Consider the following 17,635-nt stretch of genomic DNA (forward strand, 5'->3'; position numbering starts at 1 on the left):
CGGCGTTTTATGCATAGACTATAGACTCTAGTGGCTGTGACTACTGTCGCTAGTATATGTGTCCAATTCCCCGAGTCTTCCGTCTGCCCGGTTTGTTTATGGCGTGACGCGACGGAGAAATCGGAGGTTACTGTCCTAAGGCTTGGCTTTTGTGCCGGATCCGCCATCCGGCAATGGCTGCTTTTTCCTCCTTTTTATTTACAATGTATTAGGTATTGCTTATAGCTTACTTAGCTAAAGCTTTGGAACACCCGGATACCTAGGTACACGCCAAGTCGAATATTTAGGTAACAGGACATGATCCATGTCCATTTCCAACTGTATTTTGCCACCGTAGGTATAATTATACGCTTCTTTGTTTCTAGCCTTGGAGTAAAACATAGCAATTACTAATTCGCTCTCTTTGCCCAATCGGCCTCAATGAAACAAGAAAACAGGAGTTCTAGCGCAATGAGGTGGCATGGAGTTTCCCAAGAAGAACTTGATCAGTAACAGACGATGTTATGCTGGTCTTGGCAGTCTTGGCATATGGATATGTTGGAGCGGCGGGTCGAAGCTCTTCACTGGTCTGATTGGTTAGGTTCGAGAGCTCATCCTTGGAATTCTCGGTTCCGTTCGTTTGGGGCCTTTGGGGAAGTGGATTCAGCCGGTAACTTTGCTTCATACTACTAGTATGTGTTGGGGGTATTTTTTATGTATTTTTGGAAGTTTAATTACATACCAATTTGTCGATGCTGTTATTTATATGTATTTTACGTATCTTTTGTCAGGTACCCAGGTATTTGCTCAAACCTCAACTTTCTCAGTATTTTCCACCATTAGTGTGGATTAGACTGTGTTTGCCACGATGGACATATCATAAATGCTAATGGGAGCTCCTTGCATAAGCCCCTTGGGGTTGAAACTGAGGTCATGTGTTACTTATCGAGATAGGTATGTCGTACTATTTTTACCTGTTTTGCTGCACTTCATACCACTTGGGGGAAACAATTGTTGGACGGTCAAGCGTCTAACGGCTCTTCTTTTCTAATACCAACCATAGTTCAACCTTGTTTCATCGCATGACAAAGTTTGCATGTCTCACAGTCGACCTCAATACAAAGACGGCTGAACACGAGAATACTTTGGGTCTCCAGTTGCGATGCTCACTCCCGATCAGAATAGCCAGTAGAAATGCACTATCACTTTTGGAGTGGCTTTTTTCCCACTCTCTGCATGTCTGCTTTCCGTATAGCACGTGTGATATACCCGCCTACCAACAATAGGCGAACCTTGGAACCTGCCCGCCTCGCGTGGTCACCACATGCAAGGACCCAAGGGATGAAAAGGCGCTAAGATCGGTTACCCGAGTGGCTCTCCCAGGGGGATCTCCCCGTTCCTGACCGCAACCCCAGTGATGAGTGGTTAGGTTCCTCGGCGGCTATGTATGTGTTCGCTCCACTTGTTCGTGTTAATGCTCACTCCGATCGGTGCAAATCTCTGCGACACGGCTCACGGTTCCTGTAGCGGAAACTAACACCCGAAGTGGGAGGATAGTGGGTCACTAAGAATAGCGACTCGATCTAGTGGCCCCACTAAGTGAGAATTATTCAAGATCGGACTATTCACGACCTATCGTTCACCGAAATATGTGAATGTCCGATTTGAATTGGTGGGTTTTTGAAAGGCTACATGACAAACGCTATGCAAACGCCATGCAAACGCCATGCAAACCGAACCTCATACCGGGATGCACGCGTAGAGAACCGTTCGCCATTTGTTCAGATTTAGACGTGTCCACCCACGCATCTTCATAGCTGCTCGATCGTGCCGCAGCCATAACCCACCCCGGCGTCCTCCATTACTTCCCCCAAATGCTGGTCTTTGGCACTTGTGTTGTTAGCGCCCAGCGATCGACTAGTTGCAGTCTGTAAGTAGTCAAATCACTTTTAGTTCAAGGTCATATAGAAACAATCCAGCGATGCATGGTAGGAAGGATTGGCAATACTCTTACTGTATTAGTCCAGTTCTTCCTGGCGGCTACAAGAAGCACTGCAGCCAAGAGATCGATCGAAGATCCTTTCCTTCCGAAATACCCGGCCATGCCACGAGGTAGTAGCTTCGACCACCGCCACCGGCGCTCAATTTCAGGGGTACCACCCGAGTTACGGAGTAAAGATAGTACGCATAAGCTGAAGAACAAGGGTGAAGTGTGCAGGGTGGGTTCCGCAAACTACATCTTACAGCGGGCTACCAGGGAAGAACCCGGTTCCTTAGAGGCAGAGGATGTATACAGAATCATCTCCAGGCAAAGGATAAATATTGCCCGCAACTGTATTATTTCCTATTTTTCCAAGGACTGGGAATGGGGACGGGTGAGTGGTGTATTTAAATTGCCGGCTGTGTGTCATATCTTGGTGTAACAACATCCCACGCCGGCCTGGTTCCTGGAATATGACCCCGTTGGAATGGGACAGGTCGGGTTTGTAACTCGACATAGCCACAGTTGTATCACGTTAAAGCTACATGCATACGGAGTACTCCGTACGGAGTACATTGTTCCTGTTCCAATGCAGCGTTGTATCGGGAAACTGAGTTTTGACATTATAGCGATTACCTACGCCAATAGTAAATGTTAATACTCCGTACATACCCGAAGTCTGTTGTTCAGGTCATGTCCCACACTGCTGTTTCAGTCTTTGGCCACTTTACACTATCTGATCCTTGGATCATGCGTTGTACCTTAACTAAGGAATTGGCTTACTATAACAATTTAGACTTTGTCTCAAGATGTTCCAGTTAAATATATTCCGGCTCTAAATAAAGAATGGCGTCCATCGCTAATTGAAACGGTGGCTTGTTGTTTGCCCTGCCAAGATAGTTGAGAGCCAATCCTACAGGGATATCTTGGGAGTTTCTCCGAGCCTTGAGATGGCATTTGCTGGGCCTATAAAATGCTACCTGCGGGTCTCATAGATCGATCGGATGGGCGGTAACTCAGAGACATTGTAAAAAAGTCTGGTCTAGATCGAGACCCAGGAAAGGAAGGTGTTTGAGCATTTCTACATCGTCAGTCAAATTAAGTCATGCTAGATTAGGTTGAGCCACGTTTAGCTTATACCTCGTATCGGGCAGATGCTCTGGCACCCTCTCCCGTTTTAGATATATCTCTATGCTCCGCGATCCAACCATACTTTCGCTTTGCCGCATGTTCCAATTGACGGGTAGTCGGAATAAATTACCGTTGGGGCGTAGTGACATGTATTAGTGTATCTTATTCTTAATACGAAAAGACGAAAGTAAAAAAAAAGACAATTGAAAATTACTACAATACACGTATTCTCCACCCGTGGACTCCACCTTGACCTCAAAAGTATAGCTCACCTCTTAACAAAGACGGCTTAATTGTGCATTGATAGGATAGAAGGTGGAAGGGAAAATTTTTCATTCCATATTTTGCTGCAAATCATGAAAATTCAAATGGACTAAGTAATCTAAAAATTAACTCGTAAAATCATAAAACAAAATGAGTGAAAACCGAAAACATGCTAGCTATACCAAAAGGAATATGTGCACATACTCGCTTGACCCAATTTACCTCACCAGTGCACACCATGCTGAAGCAAGTAATCTAAATACAGAAATTCAAAAGCTTAAGCTGCCATCAGATCGACGAACTCAGTCCACTTGGCACCAAAGGAGGCATAATAGTCCTTGCTAAGATGGGTGATGTACACCTCATCCGCGACCTGGCGCACCTGCTTGACCAGACTGCGGAGGGCCTTGCCCTCGACAGCATCAGGCACGGAGTGAACGATAGCACATAATTGGGTACGATTGCTGTCCGCGATATTGGTGAACAGCTTGGCGCCTTGCCGTTCCTGGAACGTAGTGTAGGCAGCTTCGAACACAACGGTTGAATCTGCTGTTGCTAGGTACCGAGAATCCGGAACAGCGCCGGGATTATGGACAACCTGATGGTTTTAGTTAGCTCAATGGATTTCGCCTATGTAGCCCAGAAGGGGAAACCATTATGATACAGGCCGGGATGGAATATGTGGTGTTGGGATAAAAGTTAATAAAGCCATCGTGTGGCTCAAGTGACATGGGAATAGTAAACCGAGGGAATTAAAAAGGCAAAACTGGATAAAACAATAAAGAAACGAAAAAATAGGTCTAAGATGATGCGAGACAGGGGATGTATGGTATGGGGGAGGGAAATACAGTTTCGGATGAATTGCAATACTCACAAATTGATCGGGACCAAGATCCTTAAGGTCCTTAACAAAGTCCGTCAGCCCTTGCAAATACGTCAAGGTTTGAGCTTCGTATTGCTGAGGTGTTTCATCGAAGAAGATTCCGCGGACCGCCAGGTTCGGGTTGGAGGAATTAGTCGGCCAGTCGGCATATGTTTGGATATCCTTGCGAACAGCAGAAACGTTGCGCTTTCCGTATGAGGTATACACATAGCCCAAAAGACGCACATTTGGGTAAGCAGTGAGCTTTGGAATCTCACGGGTGTAATTGCCATCCGGGAGAGAGTCAGGCCCTGGGCCGTTTCCTGGATTGATTACGACGGTAAAGTTGACCTCGGGGTGGGTAGATATCCTGTGGCGTTCAGTAGCTGTATGTGATGGTATGGTTTGACGCCCGAACGGCGCGGCATAATGCCTGTGGCGGGCTGCCGGCCGGGATAGAAAGCAATCCAGTAACTGGGAGGGAAAGGGAATTGAGGGATAGAAACATACACATTTTCCAGCGGAGCCCACGCCTCAGGAGCAGGGTACACGTAGAGTGGAACGAAGACCTTTGCCTTGGGACCCATGTTATTTTTCTTAAGAGTAGTAACGACAACGGAGGGAACAACGGCCGCAATAATCACAATTAGAACCACGATTGCCAAGATGAAACGAGAACGCTTCGACTTAAGACATGTCCGCTTGCTCACGTGTTTTTCGGGGTCAGACATATTGGCTACAGAAAGAAAGACGAAATGAAGAAAGTGGGTTCGCGAGCACTACCGGTTACATATGAGCAAGAAGTTTCGAAAGACGGGTGGCCAACTAAAAAAGAAAAAAATACACGTCGAAAGAACTTGCTGGTCAACACGACTTTAGGCTGAGTGTCTCTCCGGCGAAAAATGAATCTGGGGCCTCGACCATATGCAGAAAGGGTCTTGGCTGAGACGTTGGAAATAGAAAGAAAATAGAAAGAAAATATTAATATTATTAAAAAAAAGATAAAAAGAAAAAAAGAAAAACAATAATAATTCCATTATTCCATTATTATACTAGCTTGAGCTGAGGCCCTAACGTACAGGTAGAGACATACTTAGGGCATTTGGAGGTACAAAATGATATAGGCCCAGCCGCATGTCTGGCCCACCAAGGGGCATCCTGCCCGATGGTTCTGTTCCAGGTTGTGCCTACTGCCCCCCTCTTACGCTCCCTTTGTGCTTTTTTTTATTCCGCTTATGCTTGTTCCTTTTGTTTCTTTTTCTTCTATTTTTGCCGGGGGCACTGTGCTAGACCCTCATTCGCCAAGGAGGGATGGCATAATAGATGAACTCAAACAGAGAATCCGAGTGAGCCAACGCAAGTACCTCGCTTGTTTGGTATAAAACCTTGGTTAGGGGCCCACCGAAGAATAGGATATCTCAGTCTTGGTCATACAATAGCATAAAACATTTTCTCTCATTATTTGAGGTGGTAGCATAACTTACCTATCATTTCATTGTCGACTTTCCGCCATGATTGAGCCAACGTCATTTTCCTCTTCAAGATCGGACAGCCCCCAAAGGTCCGATGCAAGCAGTCCTGTGCAATCTCCTATCGCCCTCGACACGCCCGCAACAGAGGCTGGAGACCCATTCGACAATCTCCATGACTTGTTGCGCAGAATCCCTTTGCAAGGCCACATTCTTGTCACTGGTGGCCTTGGCTTTATTGGTAGTCACACCACGCTTGAGCTGCTCAAGGCAAACTATAACGTTATTGTGATCGACAATCTTAGCAACGCATTCGAGAATGTTTTTGACCGTATCAGCCTGTTGGCTAAGAAGCATCACGAGGAGAATGGCACGAAAATGCCATCTCTCCGATTGCATGCACACGATTATCGCGACACCAAAGCTCTTCAGCCACTGCTTGAGGAGTACCAGCTCCCATCCAGGTGGGGAACTCCCAAGTCGGGAATCGCCGGAGTCATCCACTTCGCGGCGTATAAAGCGGTGGAGGAGAGCATTCGGAAGCCATTGAAGTATTACTCCAACAATGTTAGCGGCCTTGTCGACTTTGCCACAACACTTGGAGACTTCGGCATCAAGACCTTCATCTTTTCGTCTTCCGCCACTGTATACGGAACTCTCGCAACCTCAGGTCTTCCATTGAAGGAGGAACTCTGTGTTCACAAGGAAGAGTTGTACACAGATCACGAAGGCTCACAACAATCCATCCAACCTGGATGCACCGGAATCACCAACCCTTACGGACGCACAAAATGGATGTGTGAAACCATCCTGGCCGACTTGGCCGCATCAGACCCCGAATGGACTATCGTTGCACTCCGCTATTTCAACCCCGTTGGCTGTGATTCTTCCGGTCTTTTGGGCGAAGACCCAAGACAGGCACCAACAAACCTGCTTCCCGTCGTTGTCAAAGTCATGACCGGCCAGTATTCCGAACTTGCGATGTTTGGGACAGATTGGGAAACCGAAGATGGCACTGCCGTCCGTGACTTCATCCACGTTAGTGATCTGGCTCGTGGGCATATTGCCGCGCTCAGTTCGGCCAACGAGGGCAAGCTGACAGAGAATTTCCGCACATTCAACCTCGGAACTGGAAAGGGAAATTCCGTGATGGATGTGGTCAGCACTATGGAGTCTGTTATTGAGAGGCCCATTCCTCGACGTGCTGCGCCACGTCGCGAAGGTGATGTTGGAGCCTGCGTTGCGGTCGTCAAACGATCGACGGAAGAGCTTCAATGGAAGACAGAAAAGAGCCTGAAGGATGCATGCCAGGACATCTGCAACTTCTTGGATGTCAGCGGTCTGTCTTCATAGCGCGGTCCTCGTACTGTTGGTCTGATACCACAGTTGTGTTTTGTTTGCTTTCTCACCTGTTCTTAATATACCTACTCACTGGAACAATGACCATTTGTAGGCATGTGTTTTAGTATGGTCATTGTCGGTTTTTTTTTTTTTTTGGTCTTTTTAGCATGTTGGTTAGAGTTGCATTACTCGCGAGGTCGGTCCGTGTGACGTTTTCCCATTTGGGTGTACAGAGTCATTTATATATGTCACATTCTCGTGATATGCAAATTGAACAAAAGTTGGCATTTGATCCTTAGAATTTGTAGCAGGTATTCTCAGAGAACACTGGTAAACGAGAACTAGATGTTCACTGGATGAGATGTGTGTTATCACGTGATATAGAATATTACGTCTGGACACAACCGGTGTGGGTGACGACGTCAGGATAAGAGATATTGGGAGTCGTAGTGTACTTAAGATATTAATTTGCGACAAATATAACATACGAACTGATCAGAGCCTTGCGGCAAGAAATGAAGCTGTTGTACGCCATATATGCTGGCGCATCACGTGACCCATCTCCGTCTTGGCATCAAATATGGCCGCAGTTTTCTGCGACAGCTCTGTCTCCGCGCGTGTCTTATTGCATCTTCAACGCAATTGGGTTTCATTGTCGTCCAGGGTTTCTCTTGGACCTTTTAATACTGTCCTAGCCTATTCTTTGCCTTTCTCTGATTTATCCCGTCACAATGATCTGCAAAAGCTGCCGCACCACGATGTTGTCCCGATTCAACCAACAGCCAGTGATCCGGACGGCTTCAGCATGCGCGCGCCAGCTGCCTCTGGTTCGCAGTCAATTCCGCTCATATAGCAGTGATAACAACCCCCCTGTGGCTGCTACTCCTTCTCCGCCCTCCCCCCGCCAACCCACGGTCGGCGACCTCACAACCCCGTCCGCCATCTCCTCCGCTACCCCCGGCATTTCTCAGCCTTTGAGCACCCCCGAAGGTGTCCACACCGATGCCAACCCCGGAGCTTCAACAAAACCCACTGCCGTGCGCCCACCAAGCAGCTGCCCGGCTGGAACCAAACTGAACGGACTCAACTACTTCAAGAACAAGCCGGATGTCTTCGCCAAGGAGGATTCTGAGTACCCAGATTGGCTATGGAACCTCTTGGGAGATTCCACCAAGGACGCAAAGACCAAGCAGGGTGGTGTTGACCCAAGCAGTAAGTTACCCCCTGGATTTCCGGATTTTCTTAAGATGCTTACCCTGTCGCAGCCTTGAACAAGAAGCAACGAAAGCGTTACGAAAAGAAGCTGGCCGCCCGTACTGGCCCTCTCGCCGCTAAGATCCCCACTCACCACCACGCTCACGATATCACCCCCGCACCCTACAACCGCGACGCTCCTTCAGCGGATGCCATGGCCGATGCCACCGAAGGCTTCGAGCAGCGCTCGGAGATTATCAAGAGTGCACGCGATGCCAGACGGAAGGCCATCAAGGAGTCCAACTTCCTTCGCGGTCTGTAAGCTCATCCTATGTCAATTCGAGTGGAACACATGAAAGCGATTGTACTTTTCTTGTTGGGGTTGTGTCGCAGGGCGCCCAGAACCGCCTCAATACTGTTGGATATTGGATAGACCGGGCTCTTTGGAGCATCCGGGATGTATTATTACATTTTTTTGTTTTTCGATTGTGCTATATATCAAATGATACTTGTCTTAGATCTAAGCTTGTCGCAGAGTTTCCCGAACAGCCACCCCCATCGCTGAGAAAGTCGAGGTATGTAACTTACTGGGGAATCGGCCAATCCTTCTCCTCCCCCTGCCCTTCAAGCCAGGGCAAACAAGCTTCATAGAGCGTTTTGAGCTCCCCCTCTCCAAGAGCAAGCATCTGATCAAAGGTACCCTTGTCAAAGCGCTGGAACCAAGCCAAAATTGAAGCGAGAATCATATCCGCATAGCCAGCCTTCTCACCCTCCAAAAAGGGCCCCTGCTTCCCTTCCTTACCCTTCAGCATCTTAATCAGCGTCTCCGCCTCCTTCTCAATAATCTGCCACAAAGCAAGCAACTCTGCCTCATCCGTCGGCCTAACCTCAGCAAGCGGCTTCCCGAAAGCCACAGTGCGCGTCCGGATAAAGTACTCCCGTCCGCGCTCATCTAGTCCAGATGGAACGTTTGGAATAATCAGCGACCTGTAACTCGGTGAGATCAAGCTCACTATCTTCAGCACGGCGATCATGAGCGAGTAGCTTGCATCGCCGGAGGGGAAGAGCGGGGGCGATGGGTACAGCTTGTCGATGTACATAGCGATCGGATCGGAATCCATGAGCACACCGTCTGGGTTGCTCGTTATCGACCCCTTATGGCTGATTGCCGGTAGTGTGTAAGGTGTCGCTGACTCGCCAGGTGGGACGCCATGAGCCTTGAGTAAAGATGCAATGTCGGGGTATGATACCCAGCTTTGGGTGTAGGGGATTCCCTTAAAGTTAAGGACCATTCTGGTCCGGAGGGTGTAGGGAGACCATGACTTGGAAGGGCCTGGTCGGGTTAGAAGTTTGTTTGTAGAGTCATCGAACTTCGGGGCTGCTCCGTACCGGGTAGGTCTGATAGGAGGTCGAAGAAATGGATGTTGGATTCAGTCATTGTGTAATTGTATGTAATTTATGTATCTTTAGAGTTGAAGTTGAAATGAGTGTCCAGATTCTTGGGAGGTAGTTCTACTTATGTACAACATATATAACAACAGACATCTGGAGCGGGGGCATTTGATTTATCAGCTGAAATGGGGTTTAGAAAGTCAGGGAATAATACGAAGTCGCTGATAAGAAGGCTTTTTGGTCTTTCGCTGATAGATAATAACTAATAGTTAATAGTTAATAGCTAATGGCCTTGCTATTAATCTGATCCTAACATTGGTTTGTGCGAAGCTATGAAGCTATGAAGCTATGGAGCTATGAGGCCATGGAGATAATATTGAACAAATCCATATTTTCTATACAAGCCATGCTCATACTTGAACTAAAAAATAAATATATCAGGAATTCATTTGGACACTTGTAAGTTGAAAGTTGAAAGCGTACTCCACGATGATATAGGCAGAGGGGCACCACGTTGGCAGTGGGGAGTTGGACGCACGGGTCACTTTAGGATTTTCTCCTGACATCCACGACATGTCATTTCTACATCGTGGTACATTGATGTTCTATTCGATCTAAGTTCACAAATACATAACTGGCAACTGAAACAAGCGGGGCAATCTTTTGCCAATAACCCTACCCCTCCACTTACCCAACATCCATAATCCATAAGGTTGTATCTCCTAGCATACTCCCTGCCGGAACAGAATAGCCTACCAACAATATACCAGTGCAAAATGGAGAAAGTCGAAGCTCTCGTGGACCGTGCTAAACACCTAGTACTCCACGAGCCACCCGAGACACCGTCATACACCGTGGACAAATTCCACCCATCTTTGGACGATCATATCCAGAAGATCTACAAGTCTGTTGGTGCATATGCTCCAACTACCAACTACTTCCTCCAAGAAATGCAACATGATACTACCGTTGCAACTTCTTCCGAGCCAGTTGCCGACGTTTTGGCTTCTCTGGATGCCTTTCGTGCATACATGAAGGACGCGGACTCGTCTGCGATGGCACTAGAAGACGCCCTCGATCTTTCTGCGCCCATTTCAGATTACTTTATTTCGTCGAGCCACAACACTTATTTGACGGGTAATCAGCTGTACAGTGACGCTGCTGCTAGTGCCTATACATCTGTAAGTGGATACTTCGAAGAATGGTCCTACCATTTACGCCCCATGAATGTTACGACCTCATAAGACCTGGAATCTATGATTGACTCATGCCCCAACAGGTCCTCCTCCGCGGCTGCAGGTCCGTCGAGATTGATGTCTGGGATGGAGAATCGGACACCCCAAACTCAAGCGACAGTGAGAGAGATAGCGACAGTAGCAGCAGTGATTCGGAGGCGGAAGAGAAGACGAAGGGTGGGGAGAGCCGTCAAGAAAAGCCCGGTAAAGAACAGAAAGCGTCATTCTCGTCGAGATTGGAAGCTAAACTTGGTGGCGTCCTTCGTCGTAAATCCGTCAAGTCGCCTCAGCGACCATCGGACGAAGAGACAGCGACGAGCCACATGCCTGTTGCTGCTGAGCCTCGTGTTCTGCATGGCCATACTCTAACCAAGGGAACTACATTCCGTGAAATCTGTTATGCGATCCGTGACAGTGCATTTGTTGCTAGTGATCTTCCACTGGTCATTAGTCTCGAGGTCCATGCGTCTCTTGAGCAGCAACAGACGATGGTTGACATCATGTTGGAGGCGTGGAAAGGACTGCTTGTGGATGCTCCTCCAGATGATGGGAAACTTCCCTCGCTAGCTGATCTGAAGAAGAAGATCTTGATTAAGAGCAAATGCATTCCATTCAGTGCCGAGGACGAGAAACCCGAGGGAGAAGCTCTGACGCCGCAGAAATCCGATGATAAGTCATCAGGGGAGCAGCCGGCGAAGCCATCAAAGATTCTCGACGCTCTGGCCAAGCTGGCGGTTTATACTCGCGCGTATCATTTCAGTCATTTCGATCAACCTGGTATGCACCACCATTGCAAAATATGGCCATTGAGACGATGCTAATTCGGTTAACAGAGGCCAAAGTTCCTCTCCATGTGTTCTCGCTCTCAGAGAAAGCAGCGCGAGAAGCCCATGTCACCCATCGCGACGCTTTGTTCGAGCACAACCGAACAGCTATGATGCGTATCTACCCGTACGCATTCCGAGTCACCTCATCAAACCTTGATCCAACATTCTACTGGCGGCGTGGTGCTCAATTGGTAGCATTGAACTGGCAGAACCTTGATAAGGGCATGATGCTCAACCACGGAATGTTTGTCGGAACCCACGGCTGGCGACTGAAGCCCTCTGGCTACCGAAGTGGCAAAGGTTCTCCGACAGATGTTATCGAGCGCCGCAATTTGACCCTCTCAATCGAGATATACGCCGCGCAGGATCTCTCTCTGCCACCGGGCGACCACAGCGAAAGGGGATTCAAACCCTATGTGAACTGCCAGCTGCACGTCGAAGAACCCGAAGGCGATGCTACCCCGGACCAGGACGACGCCAGCTCTGACACGGAGAAGAGCAGCTACAAACGGTGCACGAAGAGTTCTTCGGGTCGGAACCCGGACTTTAAGGGCCAGAAATTGGAGTTCCCGACCGTGACGGGGATAATTGAGGAGTTGAGTTTCCTACGGTCAGTCTTTCTTTTCGATTTCTTGCTCACATCGATGTATCGAGCAATTTCCATCGGGCTTTGTCCTCTTCCTTGCTCTACAAGATTTCCCCTTGCTGCCTTTCTACCTTCCGTCACATGAGTCCGTTTTTGAGTATGCAGGCATAAACACTGCATTGTGATACCCGTCAAATAATGCATGCACTTCCCCGCATCACATAAACATGACGACAGGGCTTGGTATTTGCTTCTTCCAGGCTTCCCCGTTGGTAACACGATGCATTATCTGGACTTGGGCTCAGCGGGGCGGCCTGTAGCTTCCCTTAGCATCACCCCCACTATCATGCACACTGCCCTATAATGCGTTTCACATTCCAAGATGCAAGCATTATGTATAAACAAGCCACTGACTCGATCTGCTTTCTTTTTAGGATCAAGATCAAGGACGACGAGATCGGTCGGGATCCATTGGCTGCATGGGCTTGCATCCGACTTGACCGGCTGCGGGAAGGCTATCGGCTGATTCATCTCCACGAATGCGCTGGTGAGAAGAGTGGTGGTGTTTTGCTAGTTAATATTGTCAAGCAGGTTACTTAACTAGCTAGAATATGTTATCACCGAAGTGTCTGCATTAGTCTTTTCAATTGTTAATAGTATTAGCGTAATACGACAACTTGTGACATTTTGGAAAACAAAGAGGCCATTCAAAGAAATACAGCGCTAAGACCGCCGTTTGTCTTTGGGCAGAGTTTGGGCATCATGTCGTACAGCGCACTTCCACATTAGGAGAATCAGGAACAAAAAGGTTACAGAAAGGCACGTCAGCATCTGACAAATGTGATAAGTCCTTCGGCATGTGTATCACAAGCTCATTTCGATCTCATTTTCGGTATAACCAAAAGCGACAGGCTACAGATTAGCGATCGTGATTGTGAGATGCCATAATTCCAGTCAGCGTGCATATCCGATTCGAGGACGTTACACAGAAACAATGGCACGTTGGCATTTGTACGGAGTACTCTCCTAGATTTTCGAAACTGCAGTGTGAAGAGCCGTGGAGACAACAGTTTGGCGAAAAATAAACAGTCACCAGAAATAACTCACTAGTCTTAGTCTTACACTTTCATGCCGAGAGTGTCCGAGTAAAGGCATAACGACCGAGCTTGGAGTAAATCATATCTTGTTTTAGCTAGGCGGTACCGTTAGCATCCGAAGTGGGTGCATATGGAGGTCCTACTCCGTGTTGTATGCGTTGTTGTGCTAGTGTCATATATCACCTTAGAAACCATTTAATTATTAGCCGCATGATATGCATTGTACCGATGCCGCGCATGAGTATGATGAAACAGGGTTCAATATGTCAGTTTCCCGAGGAGCGCCAAGGTAGATGTGCATATCGCGATCTCTTACTTCAGCGAGATCTGAATAGTCACTGTATTTCGCTAGGTCGGCTATCTGACAACCTACGAAGCGAGAGAAAAGTAGCGAGGACAGATCAGACGAATTACAACGGGCAAAAGGGCGTTAAACAAAGAGGATTGTTGGCAAGACATGCGTAAGAACGTGGGGTAGCAGTCTGACCTTTGACTTCGAGTCACGTTAGCCTGCATGTATGTACAGATACATAGTAGGTCGGTGAACTAAAAAAATGCTTGCATGCTGCGAGCCATAGCCCCCACCCCACCGTGGGGCTCATATCATGTAGAAGATCGGTGAGGCCGAGTGTAGGTTGTAAAGTCTGGAATCACCACGGAGTATAATAATATCACTTTGAAAAGCACAGCATTAAGAGAGATCAATGTGCCAAGCGATATGCATCAGATTGATCAACATGGCTAGTGGGGACTAAGGGATAAGTCAAGTTGACCGGTAAATCCTCCGATAGAGTTGTGAGTTGTGGCCAAATATGATCACACGTCATTTGAAGGATAATATGAGACGTCTACGGCTGTTCTCCTTTCCTACCTCTATACTCCGTAGAGTAGGTAGTTGGTGAACGATACAATCTTCGATGTGGTTCTTCAGACAAGTATTTGTCATTTGACAGATGGTGGAGGGGTTCATGCGTCACGTTCATGAAATTTGCATGCATAACAGGGTGATAATATGTCTTGGGACAAACGGGCTACACCGATATAGCCAATGATCGGACCGGATCGTCATTTGAGGAGTGGAGGGGACCCATGTCGAATATCATCAGCCAATCACAATACTAACACGACCGAAGACGACCGAGCACTAGACCCATCTTGGATCTGCCATAGGGTTCTGGGGTTGATACGTCAACTCTTAAATGTGCTGAGAGTTGCAATCTTAGTCTCCCCCCTTTTTTTTTTCCAAGTATCGGTGAATTGATGCAAGTTGCCGAGGCACATTTAACGCATTTCTTTGTCTCATCCCCTTGAATTGCTGATCCTTTGATCTCTAGGAAGCAAACATCACGAACTTACAAGGCCCGGAGGCCTCGGGAGGTACCGAGGACGTTACTGTGATTGGCTTTAGTGGGCCAGTGGCGTACAAAAAGGGGTCGTGATACTCTGTTTTTGGCTCATTTTTGGGGCTGATGTTTGTGCAACAAAAAGCCAAGCCGTCAAGACGAACATCCATCTACTGTCACTGGATGATATCATTGGGGGGAAATAAAGAAGTGAGCTGAGCGGGACCTACCGAGAGTGTTGTAGGGTTTTTGATATTAATTTTGAGATTGCAATTTTTTGTTTTTTCTTTTTTTCTTTTTTTCTTTTTTTAATTAAATTATTGTTTTTATTTTATTTTATTTCTTTGATTCATTTCTTTACCTTTGATTAGCTGGTGTGAACAAGATCTATTCTTCGCTTTCGCTTTCTTCCCTTGCTTTCCAGGTCTTATAAGGACCCCTCCTCATCCTATTCCCATGACTTTGTCTCCAGACTTCAACCTAAGAGAAATATAACGCTATCCTCGGACTTCGGCAAAGAACTCTATTCAAACCCTTCTCTCTCCTTTCTTTGACCGAAATACCTACCGGAATACCATGGCTTCCTCCAAGTGTACCGCTCCGGTGTGCTCAAACACCTCTACCGTCACCAAGGTTCGTATTCCCATGCTGCGTCATGAATGTGGTATTTCTAGTAATTTTATAAAAACATACTAAATATCCCCCAGATGCCAGGTGTGCGATGCCCCAATTGCCAAGCGCAGGGGAAAGAAGTTTGGGTTATCCCAGGCAAGAATTGTCACATCTGTCACACGCCTTGTGCATGATAGGCCCGGGATCCTGTGTTGCACATCTCCCATGACAAAAGAGACCGTGTGCAGTCATATGCACCCATGCTTTCCGGACATGATCTGATTCCCTCACATCATAATATCTCCCAATCATGTGGAGACTCTTGAATCTCAAGAATGAATTCAATACATCCGACCACACGGAGGGAGGACCTGCGAATATTCTGGAGATCGACACCCCATATTTATTTGGCATTGGGTAAACCTCAGGCGAAAGGCGCAATAGGTTTCTACCGTGGTGTTTCTGTTTCTGTTTCTGTTTCTCTTTTCTTTAGCGTTTTCTGATCATGAGATACGACATTTTTGCTTTCCCTTCAGTCGATAGTGTTTACAAATATAATCGGGTGCTATCTTTACCATTGTGCCAAGTACAACGCTTTATCGGATCAGGTAGAGGAACCACTCACGTTCAATTGGGCTTCTTCAAGTACTTTTGTCCTGCATATACAATATGTGCATACAAAATAGTAGATAGTCCCACGTGGGAGTTTCCAGATTCTGTGACATCATTCACCCATACCTTACAATATACAGAGAGTGCATTTAGGAACAATCCAACTCTAACATGTATATATATGTGCATGGGTGTGAATATAGCTATGATGCATATTTGAATACCTCTAGCGTGGTTTCTTATCTGACCTAAGGCTGTTTTAGCCAAGGTCCATGGGCGCCTAGGCTCAGCTGAGCAGGCTCACTACCTAGGTACACGTGGACCTAGAGCTCAGATATCAATACGGGATCAGATCTACCCTGGAATAATTGTATTCAAACCAGGAAAGTGTATAACTACTGCTTAGTGAGTGCAGCGCGAACGGGCGTTCCGTAAGCCACTGCCTAGGTAGGTACTGATGTGGAGCTGAATACATGCATCCATATGACTAGTATGCTTATGATATATCCTATCTCTATATTTTGGGCAGGATATCAGAGAAAATGCATTCTGGGGTAGGCAGAGACGGTTTAATAAAAACGCTCAGATGGTATATAGCCCTCTACTAAAAACAGAGTATGTCAACCCACACAAACACGAATGACTCTGGGAAATCAAAGAGTGCAAGTCCCAATATAACAGGTCACTAGTCTCATCATCTTATACTTTTGTAGATTCGTCTTGCCATTTCGTTCTCACGCCGTCGGTTATGGCCGGGTCTATTTACAACACTCGACAGATCTCGAAGTGATGGAGCTCTTCCGGGTTAGTCGTATTCTACAATGTTCTCTCATACTATCACCTAGACATTTTATGTGATATTATAACAAAGTCAGGTCAAAACAAGGCCAACAAGGCTGTACTTCTAGGCTCGATGTTCATAAAGCGGCAAGCGGTAAGCCCCAAAACAGCAAGGGAAATATTCCGGACTTGGCATTTATCTAGTACGTTTACGTCACCCTTCAACTTCCATTAGTATATTTCATTGCATCCGCAAGAAACTGACACTGGAGATCATAATCCAAGCCGTCATGATGGAAAAGTATCCCACCGGAACACGCGCTGAGAGCGAGCGTCTCGTCCGCGAATGGGGGTTTCGACATATCTTCACCTGGACAGATGGAAGGTACGTACAGGGATGTTTTTTTTTTGTGGAGATGATTCACCCAAAATTGGGAGTACCCGATTTTGAATCACCGGCAGCAAATCGGTCCTTCATCGGCGAGCGTATATACCGATGCTGACCCTGTCCATCAGTAACGCCCATTATTCCCCGCACTCGCATAGCGGTCTGACAACACACCTTATCCGCCGTGGATCTCTGACAATCACTTACCCTGATGATAATGCTAAATTGTATAACGGGGAGGTTAAAAAGGAGACGTTTCATGTTGGAGAGAGGGTTGATGTTCCTGCGGGAAAAGTTCATGAGGTTTGGATTGGGAATGAGGGGTGTGAGTATGTGATTGGAGAGTAGGAAGGATGCCACTTTTGTTTCTACTCAATATATTGATCAATTTCAACCGCTTTGAAGATTCATTGACGAATGTTTTGATGACATTAATGCCGAATGAGCTCAGCTCATTGTTTTGTTCTATTGTATATTTTGAAGTCTAGTTGATGCCTCTATAATCCAACCATAACTATACGTGCCAGACAATGTAGTTGTAT

At 46.9% G+C, this 17,635-nt stretch overlaps 6 protein-coding genes across 6 annotated transcripts; 4 read left to right on the forward strand and 2 right to left on the reverse strand.

The window, feature by feature from the left end:
* Positions 1-3,484: 3,484 nt before the first annotated feature.
* N7455_008310 (spherulation-specific family 4 protein) lies at positions 3,485-5,016 on the reverse strand. Its single transcript, XM_040959121.2, has 3 exons — positions 4,728-5,016; positions 4,230-4,587; positions 3,485-3,953 (listed from the first exon to the last, which is right to left on the reverse strand). The coding sequence occupies exons 1-3, from the start codon at positions 4,946-4,948 to the stop codon at positions 3,633-3,635; spliced, it is 900 nt and encodes a 299-aa protein (XP_040810429.2). The 5' UTR covers positions 4,949-5,016; the 3' UTR covers positions 3,485-3,632.
* A 712-nt stretch (positions 5,017-5,728) lies between these two features.
* N7455_008311 (NAD-dependent epimerase/dehydratase family protein) lies at positions 5,729-7,039 on the forward strand (the record flags this gene model as incomplete). Its single annotated transcript, XM_040959161.2, has 1 exon — positions 5,729-7,039. The coding sequence occupies one exon, from the start codon at positions 5,729-5,731 to the stop codon at positions 7,037-7,039; it is 1,311 nt and encodes a 436-aa protein (XP_040810482.2).
* A 719-nt stretch (positions 7,040-7,758) lies between these two features.
* Positions 7,759-8,543, forward strand: N7455_008312 (mitochondrial 54S ribosomal protein mL54; the record flags this gene model as incomplete). The annotated part of the gene is made up of 2 exons (XM_040959120.2): positions 7,759-8,239; positions 8,293-8,543. The coding sequence occupies 2 exons, from the start codon at positions 7,759-7,761 to the stop codon at positions 8,541-8,543; spliced, it is 732 nt and encodes a 243-aa protein (XP_040810462.1).
* Positions 8,544-8,805: 262 nt separating this feature from the next.
* Positions 8,806-9,659, reverse strand: N7455_008313 (glutathione S-transferase family protein; the record flags this gene model as incomplete). Its single annotated transcript, XM_040959094.2, has 2 exons — positions 8,806-9,554; positions 9,611-9,659. The coding sequence occupies 2 exons, from the start codon at positions 9,657-9,659 to the stop codon at positions 8,806-8,808; spliced, it is 798 nt and encodes a 265-aa protein (XP_040810386.1).
* A 730-nt stretch (positions 9,660-10,389) lies between these two features.
* N7455_008314 (putative phosphoinositide-specific phospholipase C) lies at positions 10,390-12,861 on the forward strand (the record flags this gene model as incomplete). Its single annotated transcript, XM_040959072.2, has 4 exons — positions 10,390-10,794; positions 10,893-11,625; positions 11,682-12,285; positions 12,696-12,861. 4 exons carry the CDS (start codon positions 10,390-10,392, stop codon positions 12,859-12,861), a joined length of 1,908 nt encoding a protein of 635 aa, XP_040810416.2.
* Positions 12,862-16,995: 4,134 nt separating this feature from the next.
* On the forward strand, positions 16,996-17,441 carry N7455_008315 (uncharacterized protein; the record flags this gene model as incomplete). Its single annotated transcript, XM_040959135.2, has 2 exons — positions 16,996-17,090; positions 17,222-17,441. 2 exons carry the CDS (start codon positions 16,996-16,998, stop codon positions 17,439-17,441), a joined length of 315 nt encoding a protein of 104 aa, XP_040810466.2.
* Positions 17,442-17,635: the final 194 nt, after the last annotated feature.

Source organism: Penicillium solitum, assembly GCF_028829755.1.
Source record: "Penicillium solitum strain IBT 25940 chromosome Unknown utg000005l_segment0_segment0, whole genome shotgun sequence".
In the NCBI taxonomy this organism is placed as follows: Eukaryota; Fungi; Ascomycota; class Eurotiomycetes; order Eurotiales; family Aspergillaceae; genus Penicillium; species Penicillium solitum.

What these genes read in the sequence shown, in the direction of transcription:
- N7455_008310 (XM_040959121.2), bottom strand. Translation starts at nt 4,948, where the DNA reads ATGTCTGACCCCGAAAAACACGTGAGCAAGCGGACATGTCTTAAGTCG. An exon ending in TGGGCTCCGCTGGAAAATGT is followed by an intron (nt 4,588 to 4,727) that starts GTATGTTTCTAT and finishes TGAACGCCACAG; the next exon opens with GATATCTACCCACCCCGAGG. An exon ending in ATCTTGGTCCCGATCAATTT is followed by an intron (nt 3,954 to 4,229) that starts GTGAGTATTGCA and finishes TAAAACCATCAG; the next exon opens with GTTGTCCATAATCCCGGCGC.